General features: G+C 44.4%; 2 protein-coding genes across 9 annotated transcripts in view; both read left to right on the forward strand.

The window, feature by feature from the left end:
- LOC104383149 (caspase-8-like) overlaps positions 1-5,256 on the forward strand; it is an 18,231-nt gene extending 12,975 nt beyond the window's left edge. For 3 of the 7 annotated variants that reach the window (XM_086616010.1, XM_086616008.1, XM_086616009.1), the window contains exon 8: positions 646-3,520. In XM_086616010.1, coding sequence (XP_086472136.1) covers positions 646-820 — 175 coding nt within the window. In that variant the 3' untranslated portion in view covers positions 821-3,520. The other 4 variants (XR_015222308.1, XR_015222307.1, XR_015222309.1 and 1 more) reach the window with 4 other exon arrangements.
- Positions 5,257-6,011: 755 nt separating this feature from the next.
- Positions 6,012-13,275, forward strand: LOC104375427 (caspase-8). Of its 2 annotated transcripts, XM_086616006.1 has the most exons (8): positions 6,012-6,320; positions 6,898-7,003; positions 8,213-8,351; positions 8,450-8,506; positions 8,826-8,893; positions 9,412-9,547; positions 10,555-11,056; positions 11,358-13,275. In XM_086616006.1, exons 1-8 carry the CDS (start codon positions 6,013-6,015, stop codon positions 11,491-11,493), a joined length of 1,452 nt encoding a protein of 483 aa, XP_086472132.1. In that variant the 5' UTR covers position 6,012; the 3' UTR covers positions 11,494-13,275. The 2 variants fall into 2 exon arrangements, with proteins under 2 accessions (XP_086472132.1, XP_086472133.1); XM_086616007.1 differs by lacking the exons at positions 8,450-8,506; positions 8,826-8,893; positions 9,412-9,547.
- The last annotated feature ends 4,146 nt before the right edge of the window (positions 13,276-17,421 follow it).

Below are 17,421 nucleotides of genomic sequence, written 5' to 3' on the forward strand. Positions count from 1 at the left end.
TGTTCTGGAATTGGTCATTGTTATTCTTCTACAGATGAACCAAAGTACAAGTGACTTCTCCTAGTTTGCCTGTGACAGAACCAGGATTGTAATGCTGGAACATTGCATATAAACAAGTGTGTGTATGTGTGTGCATGTTTTTTAACATTTTTTTGACTGATAGATGATTTTTCTTCCAGTGACACCTGATGAGAGGTGAATTTGTTGAGTGATTACACAAACAAGAAAATCTGTATTCTTTAGTCAGAATTTTCCTTGTTGCCTCCCTCCCATCCCCATCATAAACTTGATGTGGAAAATAGGATTTCCCTTCAGATATCGCTTTCTCATGGTGTCCAGAAGAGGGCTTGAAGAACGCACAAGTTTGGTTCTGTTTCATCTTAGTTCACTCTTCTGACTATAACCAAAGTAGGGGACTGCTTTTGCTGGTAAAGCGATGCTACACGGAGGTTGCTTTTATTCCCCCAAACACACTGAATTCTGTGGTTACACAATGGAGTATGCAATTTCAGTGACAGGCAGGGTAAGAGGAAGATACTAGCCTTCCCTGAGATACCGCTTTATTGGAGCAAACATAGATCAGCTTCTTGGCCTAGGTGCAAGTACCGTGTATTTCAATGTAACTTTTCTTCATTTTTATTCAAGCAACAAGGATCTTATAACTATCCTGACAGAGGTGAACAAGGAAGTGGGAGAACGAGTATTAAATGGATGGAAGCAGATGCCAAAGATAACATCAACCCTACGAAAGCAATTGATCTTCCAAATGCCACAATGTCAGTCATCTGAAAAGCAGAAAAATAAGAATACACTCAGTTAGGAAACACATCTGGAATGGACTTACACAGAGAAGAGAATTTGCAGATCAATTATCTGGATCTGTGTAATTGCCCCAGTCTTTCAAGGGGCCATTGGACCTAAATTTTCCAATTCCCTTGTTTAATCAGTCTCCTGGCACCTGCATCTGTAGCAATCTGGTAAGGTCGTGGAGGAGTACAGATCTGACTTTCTGTCCTGCAGGAGCAGTGGAGTCCGTTCAGTCTGGGTTTCAAGTGAGGAAGCACTTCCAAGTAATATGATTTTTAAGAGTTATTAGAATTGCCAAGGGAAGTCCTATTTCTGTCCAAGTTGTTAGAAGTCCATGAAATCTGAAGAAAAGAACGGATGGATTCAGAGTGCTAGATCCCTTCCTAGGGAGCATGTGTAAGATTGTAAATTATATACCCAGAGGCGAATCATTGACTGTCTCTGGAAGCTGTATAATTTTTCATGGAAAATAACATCCCTGTCCAGAAAGACCAAAAAAAGATTATTATGATAGTAAAAGTTTGGTTCTTTTCCTCAAAATGTTTGGTTTGTTCTATGTTTACTTGCTAATTTACTTGGCTAAACAGCACTGCTGTTCAGTTTTTTTAATAGTAAAGGTTCCAATTGTGTTTTTTCTGAGACTTCTTAGGGGACAGTCTGTTTTGAATGGCTGTCAGCCGCTGGAAGGAAGGTCCCAATCCATTAGATCCACTACTCTGAGATGCCTTCTCCTCCTGGCAACTGATGTTAGCTTCTGTGGACTCTTGTTTCTGTTGTAATAAATCCTCTTGGTTTTCACATCACCTTTGTTTATGGTGTGTTGCTCTTTCGCGTGAGCTGACTGAGGGACAGTCAGTATGATGAACACTTTGACTTCAGCAAAAGTTATTTTGCTCTCCTTGAAGTATTCAATGGCAGCCACCCCGAGGGATAGCGTATTGATATCCCTTCAGTAGCAGCTGGAGAGATGTTAGGAAAGAATAAGTTCAGGGCTTTCATGATAATGTCAGCTGATGCCAGTGAGGCTGCTATTACCTTGAATCCTCAGGGATGTGTAGGTGATATGCGTGAGCTCTATGGGATTCTAACGGCTAATTCCTTTTGAGTTTATAACAAGATAAAGGATGGATTTGAGACATCTTGTGACTTCTGCTCTTTGTAGTTTGCTTTTTTTTTGAAATCTATGGCTAGCCATAAAGCAGAGCTTCTTTATTCAATCCTGCTTGTGTTCTTGACACAAAACTTTTTTTTAAATTCTACACAATGTGTCGGCAGTTGCATTTTTCTCCCCTTGCCTTTTTCACCTTCCAAGTAAAAGGCAGAATGCCCATTCTTAGCATCACAGCTCTGTTCACACAGGTTTCAGAAATAATAAACAGATGTTACAAGCACTATGTAAATGAGAGTGCTGTTTGTGGCAAAATTTACCAGAAGGTGTTACCAGGTATGATACAGTTCTGTGGCTGACACTTGGTTAACCAGTTAGGAAATCTGGCAACACTTTATTTAACTTTTTACAATGTTTTCATAAATGACACTCTGATATGAAGTTAGTAATTAGATTTGTGAATGTCGTTTCATGATAAGGAAATGAAATGAATAAAAATGAAATAAATGAAGTAGCTTAAATGAAATAACTGCTTCCTCTGGGAGAAACTTGCTGGAAGGTGGCAGCTGCTCCAGTAGTGAAGTTGTGAATCTACAGTATTTCTATTTTTTTGTATTTCTCTATGTCAGAGGTCAATACTTTCAGACCAAGTTCTTTCAGATATTCCATGAGGAGGAGTTGGATATCAAGTTTGCTTATTTGGTGCTATGTGGGATTTTTGTTTAGTAGTGTGATACAGGAAACATACTGACATCACAACAGAAGCATCATTTAGCAATTGCAATACACCGTTGAATCACAGTACAAACATGAGTCTTATTACCAATCTCTCTATGCCCACCATCAAAACATTGAGCAACCTCAGACATGATGGACTATGTTGGCTGAAGCCAGCTCAAGCCTATTGCTCTTTACAAAGTTTTAAGATTTTACCAGTTGTCCAGTTTTTATACTTCTATGTTGGGCTAAGCCACATATTTACAGTCCCCATGCTGGTCTGGATAGCTCAGGAAGACATTCTTTGTTAATTGTCTTGGGGAACCTGATGATTCACAGGTGCAGCTGTCTTCTCTAAAACTAAGGTTACGCTCCAGTCTCCTTGATGTTGAGGCAGATGGAGCTTGCTCTATCAGATATTCTTCCCTGCGATCATTGCTTTTCACCTTTCTCCTCTGAGCTGTCCTGCACTGGAGGGGGATGTTCTGGTGAGTCACACTCTGTTATTAAATTCGTATGGTATTTTGTTCTACCTGTTAAAATCAGGCCACGTCATAGCTAACATTATTGCCTGCTGATGAAGACCTCCTAGAAGGGAGAGAAAATCCCATGAAAATCCTCCAAAGGACTGCAAGAAGTAGCTGCTGTCCCAAAAATCAGGGGTCTTTCACCCGGCATGCAAAAAGACAATCCACACACGAAGTCGAGATAACTTGTTTATTGCATGTCTGCGCAGAGATGGGTGCTTGGTGGTAATTCCACAAAGCTAGCTCACCTTTGTAACAGTACAGAGACTATTTATACTCTTGAAGTTGTGCAATATAGTATATTATTCGTACTTTAGTCAGTGTCCTTGATACTGATTGCCTACTAATTCTACACTTTGATTTCTCCATCATAGCCATACTGTGAATTTTTATGTGGCTCGTGCAGTGATCAAGGAAGGAGGAAACGCGCTTCCAGATTTATGGTTCTGAGCAAAGTATGCTCGCACACACTTGCATCAGAGTGGCTGATTGTGTTCTTGCCTGTATTTGTGGCCCTCCCACGGAACTAAGAGGTAAGAAGGTAGTCAGATCTGCAATTTTCTGACTGTTTTTCCTCTGTAGCACAACTTAGAGAATGGCGAGAGGCAATCGCCTTTCCTCTCTGAAGGCCCTCAGCTATGGTTCCTGTGCCTGTCCTCCCTTTTCTTCAACTTGTAGCAAAACGCTATAGCAAAACAATCCTGACGCTCAATTCTGTCTTTTATTTTCAGCCAGCATAAGTGCTACCACCAGAGAGTGGAGTCAGAAGGTTGGTAGGAAAGCAAAGTCGGTGAGTTGAAGTCCTCCAGGCTTAAGCTGAAAGCAGGCGAGATCAGAGTGATGCCATTTGAAAAGGGAAATGCTTAGAAGAGTTGGGGAAGACAGTTAGCTGCAGAGGTGGAGATAATGATGTTATTCAGTGGCATGAATCCCTGCCCGGTCATTTGCATCGTGCTACCTATTTGTTCAGTTTAGCATCCGTGTCTCAGAGAGCCGTTTACGCCCACCTTCCAAGGGAAGTTTGTCATTCTCTCCGCCGTAATGGTTTTAGGGTGACTTGTCAATGTACTGCTCTTGGGATGGGTTAGTGGTATGTGGGAAGAGCCTGCCTGTGTTCAGATTGCGGCCAGCTTCTCCCATTGCGCAGGCAGCTGCAACTATGTGTTTTCCCAGCACTTATATAAGGTTTCGCTCTTAGTTCTCAAAGTGGTGTGAATTCCGGCACTGCGGGGTTTTGATTAGCCGGACTGTTGGCTATGTCTGTGATCTGTAAGCTCTCCTGCAGGAAATCTTGAAGCCTAGGGATGAGTGGAACCAAAATACAGAGCATTTGGGAGATTAAGCTAGGCAGTAGGGAGTCCAGAGCTACATTTTTCTCAAGAGATGGTGGGTGTTCAGCCCTTGCTGGTTATCCTTTTTATTTTGACTCCTAACTAATATAGGCACGTTCTTTCTGAAATTGTTCAGATCTGCCTCTTTTCAACTAGAGATGTGTCAAATTATTAACAGACAATGGCATGTTTAATATGCAATTACTCCTGTGCAATCTGCTAAAAAATATAGTTGACATTGTTGGGAATTCCCAGATAGTCATTTCTGTGTGTCCTTTCTGTAATTGTGCCTTCGCTTGCCGCTGTGTCTGTTCTGTTATTGACAGCCAAGGGAATTTCCCTGGCCCTGAACGAGGCTGGCTCGTGTGGGTGCCAGCTGTAATACATTTCTAGCTAGGTGGAATGTTATTCTGGACATGTCTTCTGAGCTTGGCCTAGGTCTTTCACATTAGTTTTATAGTTGTGTAGCCGCTTGTGTTTGGGCCTGATTTGTCGAAGCATATCAGTACAAAGAGAAGGATCCATACCTCCTTCAGTCTATGTACTGGGAAGAGCTTGTTTTAACTGACTTGAGGGCACGATGGGCTCATGGGCTGTTAAAAAGTGTCTTTCCATATTCAGATTGCTTCCACTGTTGACCCTACTTGCCACACGTGCAGTAATCAAATATCTTGCATGGGGTTTTGAACACTGATACGCCACCTCTATGATAACAGTGTAAAGATTTCTGCTTAATATATTGTCAAACTGTTTTTTTCCTGTTTTTTTTTTTTTTTTTTGGGAGGGGAGGGAAGGGACTCTGGTTTTAAATCAGTGCTTAGAGAGAACAGTGTTTCTTTATTTGGAGAGTATGGATGTTCTGAGGGTGGCTCTCGTGCTCAAGGTGAGCCCTAAGGTGTTTATGTTCGTTTTCAGAAGGGTGAAATGCTAACTGGTAAAATCTCTTCCCTCCTCCCTCCCGTTGTTGTGAAATGCCATCTATTGAGAGTGCTGCACCAGAAGGTCTGTCAAGGCTGGTGCACCATCCCAGCGTCTTCCCACATCGTGCAGTGCCCGCTCCTGTTGCCTTCAGCAAACCCGGGAGTGGCGCGAAGGGAGCTGGTTCTGTGCTGGGTGCCCGTTGGGGTGCTGGGTGCCCGTTGGGGTGCTGGGCTGCGCCCCAGGTGGCTTACGAGGAGGAAGTCGTGTCAGTGGCGCTATGAGCGCCTTTCTGTTTGTGTTAAAACGGCGATGAATCGTGAGTGCCTTTGGACTAGAACGGTGTAATTGCAGGAAAAGCCCGGGCTAGGGGGAGACCCTTGGACCTGCACAAGTCTTCTCAAGAATAGTCAGTGCTCCATAACTGTGAGCGGCGGGGGCCTAACATGCGCCTGCGAAAAGTCCTCTCTGCCAGACGCGCAGTTTTCAAGTTTCTTGGTGGGAAATCCAGCAGGAACTACAGCTCCCAGGGGCCCTGGCGCCGCCGGCGGCGGAAGGAAGCGCGGACGCCGGCGGGGAGGCGCCTTCTGCTCGCCGCGGGGCGATGGAGCTGCCGAGGCAGCGGCTGCTGGTGGTCAGCGAGAAGCTGGACGAGGCCGAGCTGGCGGCTCTGAAGTTCCTCAGCATGGAGCACATCCCCGTGAGGAAGCTGGAAGCCATCCAGAAGACACAGGACTTCTTCGAAGCGCTGCAGGAGAAAGGCATGATCGAGGCGGGGAACCTGTCCTTCCTGAAGGAGCTGCTCTACCGGATCAGACGGATCGACCTCCTTGCTGCCCACCTGGGCTCCAGCCGAGAGGAGATGGAGAAGGAGCTTCGGACGCCCGGCAGGGCACGGGTGTCGGCCTACAGGTGAGTGCCCGGCGGGCGGGTCCGGCGGGCGGCCCGGGGCGGTGCCGCGCCCGCCGGGCTGAGCCTCGCTCGGGAGCGCGCCCCGCGGGCCGGCCGCGCTTCTCGTGTGGCCGGTGTAAGCGTTCGCCCGCGGCTTGAGCACCAGGCTAAGGCCTGGGAGCACGCAGCGTCTTCCAAGAGAAAACGGGTACAAGCCGTACGGAAAGTTGAAATTTCTGCCCAGTAAAAGGGAGAAAACTAAGCCGTACCTTTCTGAAATACTTACAGCCCGCAAAGGCCTCCCTGCCCCGGTGCTGCGTGGTGCCGTAGGTGACAGAGTGTGAGTCTTTGTTCTCAACTCCAGAAAGTTTCAGCGTGGTTTTGATTTTAGGAAAAACGAGATCTTTTTAATTGCAGCTGAAAACTGTTTGACTTCAGACTGTCCTGGGACTTAACGTCCCCCCAGTGAAAAAGCAAAAGAAGCGATTTATGTGCTGGAGGGCACACAAAGGGGGCAGTTCAACAGTACGATGTTAAATTTTGCTAAGGGACGTGCTTGGGAATACGATGCAACAGTGTTCTCTACTTCTCTTTCTAGATACCTGCTCTTTCAGCTGTCTGAAGATATCACTGAAGATGAGCTGAAGTCTTTCAAGTTTCTTCTGGGGAAAGAATTACCAAAATGCAGGCTAAACGCTAAGACAGTAAGAATTTCTTGAATCTTTTCTTCTTTTTTTTTTTTTTAATAGTTACTACAATCTGTAGAGGCATTTGAGTTACTCTGAGTGGAACGAATGTCACTCTTCTTAGGGTGTCACTCTTCTTATGATGAAAACACCATAAAGAAAAAGGATGCAGCTGGAAACGGATTATAGGCTCTCCGCTGCGTATGGGACTTGCCTGTGCTGGTGTTATATGTAGCTTTTGCAGCAGTGTCACAGCCCAGAAAGTGTGGGCCAGCCCTGCGCCGGGCACAGAGGCCTTCATGTCCAAGCAGCATATGGGGCTTAGTGGACTCAGTGGCTTTGATCAGTGGAAGACTGATGAGCACATTCAGTTATCCTGCCCAATCGATTTTCTTTTGGCTGCTTCCTAAGCCATTCTCAAACACAGAAAATTGCCTGCTGTGGCTATTACTTTATGCTTCTGTTCTGTTTATTTCCAAACTCAGAAAATACAGGTCTAAGCAGCGGATCCTTACCAAGGCTGAGGCGCAAGAGCTTGTAGATCCAGCTGCTCTTACACTACCTCAGCCAGCAGTTCTGGCTGCTGGGTACTCTGTTCTGTCTAATGCAAACTTTATTAGCACTTTCCCTCTTTTCTTAGAGGAGGGACTGAGACCATCTAGTGATAGCTGTTCTAGTAAATCCTTGGGGTGACCACTGTGCTCTGCCACTCGTTTGGCAAGAGCTCCTGTTCCTTGGGTCCCCTTTTGCTTCAGAGCAGTCTCTACACCACACTTGCATGGTTATACCCATTTTTGCCATTGCTCAAGATGGTCATTGCAATGATTCTTGTGTTTCAGTCAAGTGCACAAAGTAGCCACTGGAAGTCGAATGAATGAAAGCCATTTAAATGAATGTCATTAAAAATGACGTTATGTATTCCTGTATGATCACCATTAGATCTGTATGATCTATTAGATCTTACTTGATCTCAGCATCTCTGAGCTGTGGAAAGGAAATGAGTATGTTCTGAGAAGATGGTTGTAATTACAGTACTTGTGCTTTTTTTAAAGTAGGTTTAATTGACTCAGCTGAGGTCTCAGCTCAGCTACCTGTCAGCTGGACTGCCTGTGGGTGGCGTGTTCTGTCAGTACATTAAAGCTTAGGTGCTCATGCACATGCTGCAACTTCCCTCTCGGTGGCAGCATGGATGTGCCCTAAGAGCAAACTGCCTTTCTGATTACCCAGACAATGCTCGACGTTTTCATTGAGATGGAGAAGAAGGGGATTTTGGGAGAAGACAACCTAAGTGTCCTGAAGAGTCTGTGTGCAGAAATTAACGTCAGCCTGTTGAAGAAAATTGAAGAGTATGAATTAAACCTATTTGGTAAACCAAACCAAAACAAAACAAAAAGGCTTCTTTCCATAGTTATTCTTGAAGTGACACTTAGGTATCATACAGGTCTAATAATTAATGTTTTTCAGTTGAAGAAGAGATGCTCTTCCCAGAGGAACAGAGGGGCAGCACAGGAGGCCCTGAAGGTAATTGAAACTCTCAAAAAATTTTTTGCTATTCTTCAACTTTCGGACCCTCTACACCACTTACATTTCACTTCTCTACACAGTTGCCTCTCTAAAAAGTGATCAAGTGTCCAGTTACTAACTGATCACAAGACATTTTACTCCCATTTAATTGATTATCTAGTAGCTTATAGCTGACAGGAACAGCCATACAACCACAATTCAGTGTTTCCAGAGAGCAGTTTTTTCCCAGGAGGTACTTGTGAAGACGTCGAAGCAGAGCTTTTCTCCTTTCTCTAGGGCTACTTTCTGTACTTAAACTTCTTTTGTCTGCATTCAGCCCATGCCAGGTGGCCAGCGTCATCTGTGGCACATGATTCTCCTGGCAGTTGGCATGAATCTTCCCAGGTAAGTTGGTTTGTTTCGTAGAAATATCATAATTTTGTCTTAGAATAGGTTGTCCCTCCTCGAGGTGAACAGTTATTATGAGCCCAACCGTTAAAAGCACTGTCTAGGAAAACAAAAATGCCCCACTCTGTAACGTCCTTAATTCTGAAGCTGAGTCACAGCCAGCAGTTGTGACAGTGTTAAAACTTGGGAAAGATTTGCGAGGGTAGCAAGATAGGCCGGGTTCATTATCCCGGGAAAGAGGTGTTGGCAGGTGGCTGGATGTCAAGTGGGTGAACACAGCAGCCCATGTGGGCTGAGCATGATGATGTCGTTCTGGGGGGCTGCTGTCTTGCTCTGCGCAGACTCCCAAAGGTGGTGGGGCCATGCAGTGCCAGGTCCTGGGAGCAAAGCTGTGTAGGGGGAGCTGCCTAGAGGGAAAGCCGGCTGGCTCTTCACCTTGCTGTGCCACTAGCAAGGGTTGAGAAGCACCTGGAGGAGAGTGGAGTAATTTCACCAATAGTCTTTCTTTTCAACAGCTTGAAGCTTACAAAATGACTAGCCAGCCCCGTGGAGTATGCCTGATCCTGAATAATCACAATTTTGCAAAAGCCAGGGAAGCAGTGCCAGAACCCAAAAAGATGAAGGATAGGAATGGGACAGACGTGGATGCAGGTACAGTGAACATTAAAACTGAGTTTGCGTGTCTTCAAAAACAGAAACCTTGTTTCTTTTTCTGTACTGAAGGTCTGAATTTCAGTCCTCCTTTTCTAGGATACTTTTGTTGTAGTGGCTGAGTCGGCTGTTTCCTGTGCTGACAAACCCTAATCAGCTCATCAAGCTTTTACTGGCTCATTCAGAACAATTCACTAGCTGTTTGCTGTTTTACTGAGTTTACTGCAACCTTAAGCAGCAACCTCAGCCTGGGCCTTGCAGCTCTGCTGGCTTTGTCTCAGCCTTGCACATACGACTTCTAAAATACACAGAATCAGAACCAGATTTGCTGCTGAACCAGAATTGGCTTTAAGTTGGATGTTAGTTGTTTAACATCCAACTTAAAATATAAAAAAAGGGAAGGGATATTTTGGAATTTAGGGACTCAATTACCTTCCTATTCAGGGGCCCTGATTTTAGCAGGCTGTCCTGCAGCAGCAGCATAGCTCATTGCAAGTCCTCGGGTCTGTGAGGTGGATGTATTTGCACTATCTACACCTAGAGATAAAATCTGTCAGTGGGCTGCCTCTGATTGGATTGAACGCTGTCTTCATTCAAGAGTCAGGGTGCAAGGTGTCTCTTCCTGTGACACAGGTACTGCCCAAACGGGTAGTGCCCTCCCATCTTGGGTAAAGCAACCACCCTGTTGAGCACCTTTTGAGAGATGAAAGGACTAGCTGAAAAGTGGGTGGGGAAAGAGATACAGCGTTCGTAATAGTTCTGCATGCTTTTCAGAAGGAGGCAATACTAAACAGGAAGATTGCAAGGAAGCCTTTTAATGAGAGTTAACTCAGTAGACATGCGATTAGTGATTAGACTACCAGATTATTTTCAGAGCAGGAGTGTACCTGGAGAGTAGTGGAGCAGGATTTAAAAAAAAGATTATCTCTAGAAATGCAATTTGCAGTAGCAGAGTCCAACTTTAATATAATGAAACGGCTCCAATTCCCCTTCTGTTTACTTTCCAGCTGCTCTGAGAAGAATCTTTAGCAAGCTTCATTTTACAATAGCAGAATATAGAGACCTCACTGCAGAGGAAATCCGTAAGACTGTGAACATCTACCGCTGTGAAGACCACACAGACAAAGACTGTTTTGTTTGCTGTATCCTATCTCATGGGAAAAAAGGCATTATATATGGTGTTGATGGGCAGGAAGTACCTATCCAGGAACTGACCACAGCTTTCACTGGACAGAATTGCTGCTCACTTGCTGGAAAACCAAAAGTCTTTTTTGTTCAGGCCTGCCAAGGTGACGCTTGCCAGAAAGGCGTGACCATTGAAACAGATTCTGGAGAGCAAGATTCTTCTGTAGAAACAGATGCAAGATTTCAACTTGACTGCATCCCCGCAGAAGCAGACTTCCTCTTGGGCATGGCCACCCTGCAAGATTACGTTTCCTACAGAAGCCCAAGGCAGGGGACCTGGTACATACAAGCGTTGTGCCAGCACTTGGAGTACAGCTGTCCTCGGTAACTATGTTTGCGTAAGCTGCTTTTTGGCAACACCTGTATGTTCCTGCTGAATGACAGGACTTTGATTTGGATGCAGAGGTAGATGGTACGCAGTGGGAGTGCTTGCTCAGAGTGAAAAGAGTGATGTCGAACAGAGCAACACCATGCAGATTGTTCAAGGTGGTAGTTACCTAACTGCTTTGAAGCCTGTTTAAAACAGGAGCTATTAGCACTGGTATAGATCAAGATATATCAGAGTGTGGTAATTCTTCTGATGTTAACTGCCTCCCTAATACAAAATACACTTGTGTTTTTGCAGAGGAGAAGATATCCTCACCATCCTGACAGCAGTGAATCAAGAAGTGAGCAGAAAGAGTTGCAAGCCAAATGAAGACAAGCAGATGCCACAGCCTAGTTTCACACTGAGGAAAAAGCTCATCTTTCCTGTCAACTAAATGGGAGGGAAGCACATGGCAGAGGGAGCAGCAGCTGCCTGGAATCAGCTGGTATCAGTTAAGAATTACGTAAAACATAACAGACTGTCAGTATCTGCTCTTACCACAAGGGCAAATGTTTTTATTGAAAATACAGCCAAGGAGCAAAAGCCTTAAGAAATTAGCGTCAGCACGTACGACGCTTTGTACTCGAGAGCATCTCTGAGCTGGTCTCCAGTTTGTAGTTTGATAGCTAAAACACACGCAGTGTCTCCTGTCAGCCGTACCACATTGCTGTTGCTCTAGTAAGGTATCTTTCCAATGCAGATTTTAAGACAACTATTGCAAAGCCTTGTGTATTTTATGCCTAACTTTTGCAAAATAAAGGGGGAGGGTGCTGCAAATTTTGCAGTATATAATCAGGTCACATCAAACAGGTGTTTGTTACTTCTCCACACCACTTAAAGTCATTCATTTGTAGTGTCTCGGTACACCTTGAGGAAGAGTCAAGCGCTTGACCTCGAGCATCCCCAGCAGGATGTGGCTGTGACCTGCATTTCAGATTATCCTCTACACAGAGTGGCCTTAACAGTGAAAACCAATTGTGCAGGTACAGCTTCACGTTTGAAGATGTCCAGTTGTCCTGCGCTCACTCACCTCGCTGATCTTCCAGTCCCTGTACTAGGCACAGTGAAAGAAGTTGCTAGATAAGGAGCTGAGTACTTAAAAATATTTATATATTGTCTCTTGTGATTAATATGGACACAGAACAGGGAGTTTTACAAGCTCTAAGTAGAAGCTAAAGCTTTATTAGTCTCTCTGTTTTGTTTTGAATGAGATGTTCATCCCGTTACATCTTTGTTACAGCTTTCAGCATTAGTCATGGTATCAATGTAGGTGATCATTTAACTGAACAGCTGGATCTTTAGTGGAATTACTTTAAGAGCCCAAGTCTTTTCTTGGACTCTTGTGCTGAATACTTCTTCTCTCTTTGGTACCAGTTTGTGTCTGCAGAGATAAGGGCGGAGAGATTATTGACTGTGAGAGTGATGAGAATCTTAACAACAGGCCGATGTGGCAAGCAGTTACAGAAACTTCTGTGCTTCTAAATTGTAGGAGTAACTTTCCAAGTTAGTTGTTGATGCTCATTTAGGGATTTGTCATGAAACTGTTGAGAGTCGTGCTGAAGCAAGGAGAGCTCATATACAGAAGTATGTCTGTTACTTGGACATGGCCTGAAACGTGCAGTCCCATTAGGAAACTAATTTTTATTTTTCTTAAATATTGAATAGAAACTATAAGCAAACAAGCATACTACTCCATGGGAAAAATAATTAACATAACCTGTTTTACTGTGGATTTTCTTCCTCGATCCCCTCTCTCCACACATACTGCTCAGCACTTTACCTCTTACAAGTCACATGTGTTCTTCATCAATTTCCAGTTCTGTGCGTACATCCTGGGTTCCCTGTCCTGTGGATCCAGCCAGGGATCAGGCAGAGCAGAAGTACTGTACTTTTCACAGTTCCGTTTCCCTTAGAGGGAGAGACTGGATCTTCTTTGGGCTGCATTGTTGACAAAATTTAAGTGAGCCAAGAGATTCTGAAGTCAGACGTGTCTGACTGACAGCGTGCTCACATAGATAACTTTTTCCTTAGGAATCAAAAGGAAAAAGATACAGCAAATACAAACAGTTGGCTATGCAGCTTTCCAGTACCTAAAGGGGGCCTACAGGAAAGCTGAAGAGGGACTTTCTACAAGGGCATGTAGTGATAGGACAAGGGGCAATGGCTTTAAACTGAAAGAGGGCAGATTTAGGGTTAGATATAAGAAATTCTTTACATTGAGGGTAGTGAGGCAGTGGACCAGGTTGCCCAGAGAAGTTGTGGACACCCCATCCCTGGAGGTGTTCAAGGCCAGGTTGGATGAGGCTTTGGGCAACCTGGTGTAGTGGAGGGTTTCCCTGCCCATGGCAGGGGGGTTGGAACTAGATGATCTTTGAGATCCCTTCCAACCCAAACCATTCTATGATTCTGTGCTGAAGGAACTAGTGAATCATCTCAGGTGTTCAGGGTAAAAAATAAAAAGGGGGGGGGGGGAAATTTTCCCGCAAGATTTAATACATGCTATAAACAAGGTCTTATTAGGAGTCTCCTTATTATATAATGAGTCATGAAGCCAATTAGGAATTCTTCATCAGTTAGGAATCAAATCTGTCAGTTATCAATCTCCACCATTAGTCTCCTCATGTAAAGCAACTGCCATCCAGCCAATTCACCAGGAACCCCAGCATCTTCACAGACCAGTTAGACTCATCCATATGGAGACAGGCAGTTCCGGCTCACGCTGACTGGGGGTATCATCGTTGTGTCCCTCCCCTTAGTGCTGTGTTGTTCTCCCTTCGGAGCTAGAATTGTAGAGGCAGATTGTCAGGTAATTTGACAACCTAATATCTTAACTATAAATACGATTACTCTGAATTTTACACAAAGTTTTGCCAATACCCAGCTCTTCTTCAGCAGCTGCTCTCTTCATTAATTTCTGGAAATGTTCTTGCAAGCCAATGCCTAATGATCTGAGAGCTGCTTGAAGCAAGTTGTGAAAGCTGTTTGTAAGGAAGGCACATGGATATAGGATAGCACAGCACTCAGCTGCCTATTGTACTACTAAGAGTTCCAATTACACAATGTAGTGACGGGGACACCACAGCTCAGTGCTTCGCTTCTCCTCAGTTTGGCTGCGTGCTCCCGTTCTGTCAGTTCCTCTTGACTCGGGATGAGCAGCATTTAGCAGCCCTTCAACTAGGGAGGCATTTTCTTTTGTTCGCGTGAAATGCATGAGAACTTGTGAGGTAAGTCGAGCCACCAGAAAAATGAAACAGAAACAGGTTGTGGTTTAAACCCTGTAGGCAGCTCAGCCCCACACAGCCACTTGCTCACTCCCCACCAGAGGGATGGGGGAGCGAGTAGGAAGGGTAAAAGTGTGAAAACTCATGGGTTGACACAAAGAGTTCATTAGGTAAAGCAAAAGGCCACATGTGTGTTAAGCAAAGCAAACAAGAATTCATTCACTACTTCCCATTGGCCAGCAGGTGTTCAGCAATCTCCAGAAAAGCAGGACACCATCACACACAACAGTTACTTGGGAGGACAAACACCATCACTCCCAACGCACACCCCCCCCCCCCCCCCCCCCCCCTTCTTCCCCAGCTTTAAATGCTGGCATATGGTCTGGAATATCCCTTTGGTCAGTTGGGGTCGGCTGCCCCGACTGTGTCCCTCACCAGCTCCTTGTGCAACCCCAGCTTACTCGCTGGTGGGGCAGCCTGAGAAGCACAGGTGGCCTCAGTGCTATGTAAGCATCATGGCTCCTCAGCAACAAATCTCTGCATCATCAACACTGTTTTCAGCACAAACCCAAAACATGGCCCCATACCGGCTACTATAAGGAAAATTACCTCTCTCCCAGCCAAAACCAGCTTACAGCTTTTCTGTCTTTCCAATTAATTTGAAAATTTCTGCCGAAAGCACAGCTTCTCTTGGGTTATCCAAACCTATGCACCAAGAGATCAACTGCAAGAGTTACAGATCCACCCACACAAAAGGCCTTACTTGTATTAACTTCTGTTGTACATGATGCTATTTAAAGACCCTTTCTCCTAGGAGACTGTCAAAAGTCTGTCTTTTAGCAGCCTGACCAAAAGGAAAACAAGAAAGGAGCTCAAGGCACTTCCAAGCCTCATCTGTGCAGAATCACTCCACAATTTCTTTTCAGAATTGCCAAAGTCCCATTGATTTAGGGGGCTTAATAAACCTATTTTCTCCAGGAGCTCTTTCTTGCACCTTCTTCAGGCATGCCTGAGCTTTTGTGGTTAGTTCTAGCTCTTCTCCTGCAGCTTCAAAGGGGTTATGACTCTCTTCCCTTACCACATCCAGAGTGGTAGATGGAAAGTGGAAAAAAAACCACCAACCCTCCCAAACTCTTCCACTCTTACCTAGTGTGTACACTCTTACAAAGCGGCAGCCAGCTGTACTCAGGCTCAGGCATTTCAGGACAGCTGGAATCAATCTTGAGTTCAACAGGAACTTGTACAGAGCTTTGAGGCAGAGAGCACGTAGCTAGAAATCCCAGCTCTACCAGTGTCTGATGTTCCTCTGGTGCCCTTTAGGTGTCTATAGCCATAATGCTGCACCACTGCGGGGCATACTTCTGTCACGTCAGAAGGTAATTAAATTGGTAACACAGGCCTTTGTTCTGAGGACTTGGGAACGCAAATGCAAACATGTTCAAGTATTCATCTGCATAAATACAATGAGTACTAGGAAAGAGTGTAGGTTACCTGCTTCCTAGGGAAGGAAACTTGGTCAACATCTCTGGCAATCCAGATACCCAGGTGTTCCAGCTTGCAGCTGATCCCATTTATAGGTGTGACAATAACAGAGAACAGTGAGAAGTTCAAAATGTCCAACTCTTGAGCTTCAGCATATGAGAAGTTAAGGTGAAAAGCATTCTGTTCTAGATTTAAGCATCGCACGTTTACTGGGCAGTCAGACCACAGTGGCTACTGCGCATCTGCCACCTGCAAGTGCTTAGGTATAAGCTCAACAGGAAACAGCCCAGCACAGCCTGGTCAAGTTTTTTAAGTCAATTTCTCAGCTTTTACAGCCACCACTTGTGCAGACACCAGCTCACTAAGCCTGTGTACAGGATAACAACTACTAAATTTTTGCCAAAAAAGGCCTAATTCTAGGTTTATCAGAGAACACTTTAGAACAGAAGATGAAATCTGCAACAAACCGCACAAGATGACCAATATACTGAAAAAAGCCGTGTTATACATGTTTATTATCAAATTTACATTCCACTATGAAATGACAGTAAGTGCAAAAAGCAGACGAAAACAACACCACGACGTTCCCAGACTGTTCAAACACTGTGTGTAATGCCCTCGTGTAACAGCCAAATGAGGCTCAAACCCACGTTCTCCTTCCCTTTCTGCTGCTGTTTGACTCCCCTAGACTGCTAACTTTGACCACAGGTATTCTGAGCATGCAGGCATCACTGAGTTTATCAAAAGCCGTGAGGCTAGAAAGCTACAAATTTGTGCTTGGTCTAAGCCAATCTGAATAAAGGTAAATATGACAAGAATTGCCTCTGTCTCTTGAAACTTTCACAAGCATAGGTCAGTCTGTTCTTTCTAGCATCCGTTTTTGTCTCAAACCTGCAAGATAACAGAAATGCAATTCTCCATTCCTTCGAGTTCTACCTCCTGCTCAACCGAATCACACTTGTACAGGTTCAAAAGATCTCAGCTACCTTAGTCATGCAAGTTTGTCTCCTCTCTGACAGGAGGCCACAAAAGCCAAATCAGTTCCTAGAACAATGGCAACTTTTAATATGTTCTCCAAAACATGCATGTTATTCAGAAAAGTTTACCTCCTAGGTTTTGGCACAAAACAGTAAACTTGGAAGAAGTACCAGTTTCCCTGTTGCCGCAAGCTAGGCGTACATACGTGAAACGTGCGTGAGCATCCAAAGGTATAAATGCATGACAGAATTTCAATGACACTGCACCACAGCATCAACCAACCAGATAAACACACAAACACAATGGTATGCAGATTCTTCCATTTTCTTCTTGCCTTGTGTGAAATATCTGATGATACATCATCTTACAGAAAACAAACAAAAAAACCTCTTGACATATCCATAGGATTGTTTGAACTGAACCAGTTTATATTGTTGGGCTATGGAATATGGAAGCATCCCAAAGAGAAACATGCATTTAGTTAATGTGCTTTTAGATTAATTTTAACTGAAATCTGGTCTGCCAAAGGAATTCTGATTTAGTTGATTTGCTGCTCCTGCTGGTAACACACAGAACAATCCAATGGCTGGAGTTACCTCATGAAGCTAGTTAGAAACACAGTGTAATACCTTCAAAAATAT

This window comes from Tauraco erythrolophus, chromosome 8 (genome assembly GCF_009769465.1).
Source record: "Tauraco erythrolophus isolate bTauEry1 chromosome 8, bTauEry1.pri, whole genome shotgun sequence".
Lineage (NCBI taxonomy): Eukaryota > Metazoa > Chordata > Aves > Musophagiformes > Musophagidae > Tauraco > Tauraco erythrolophus.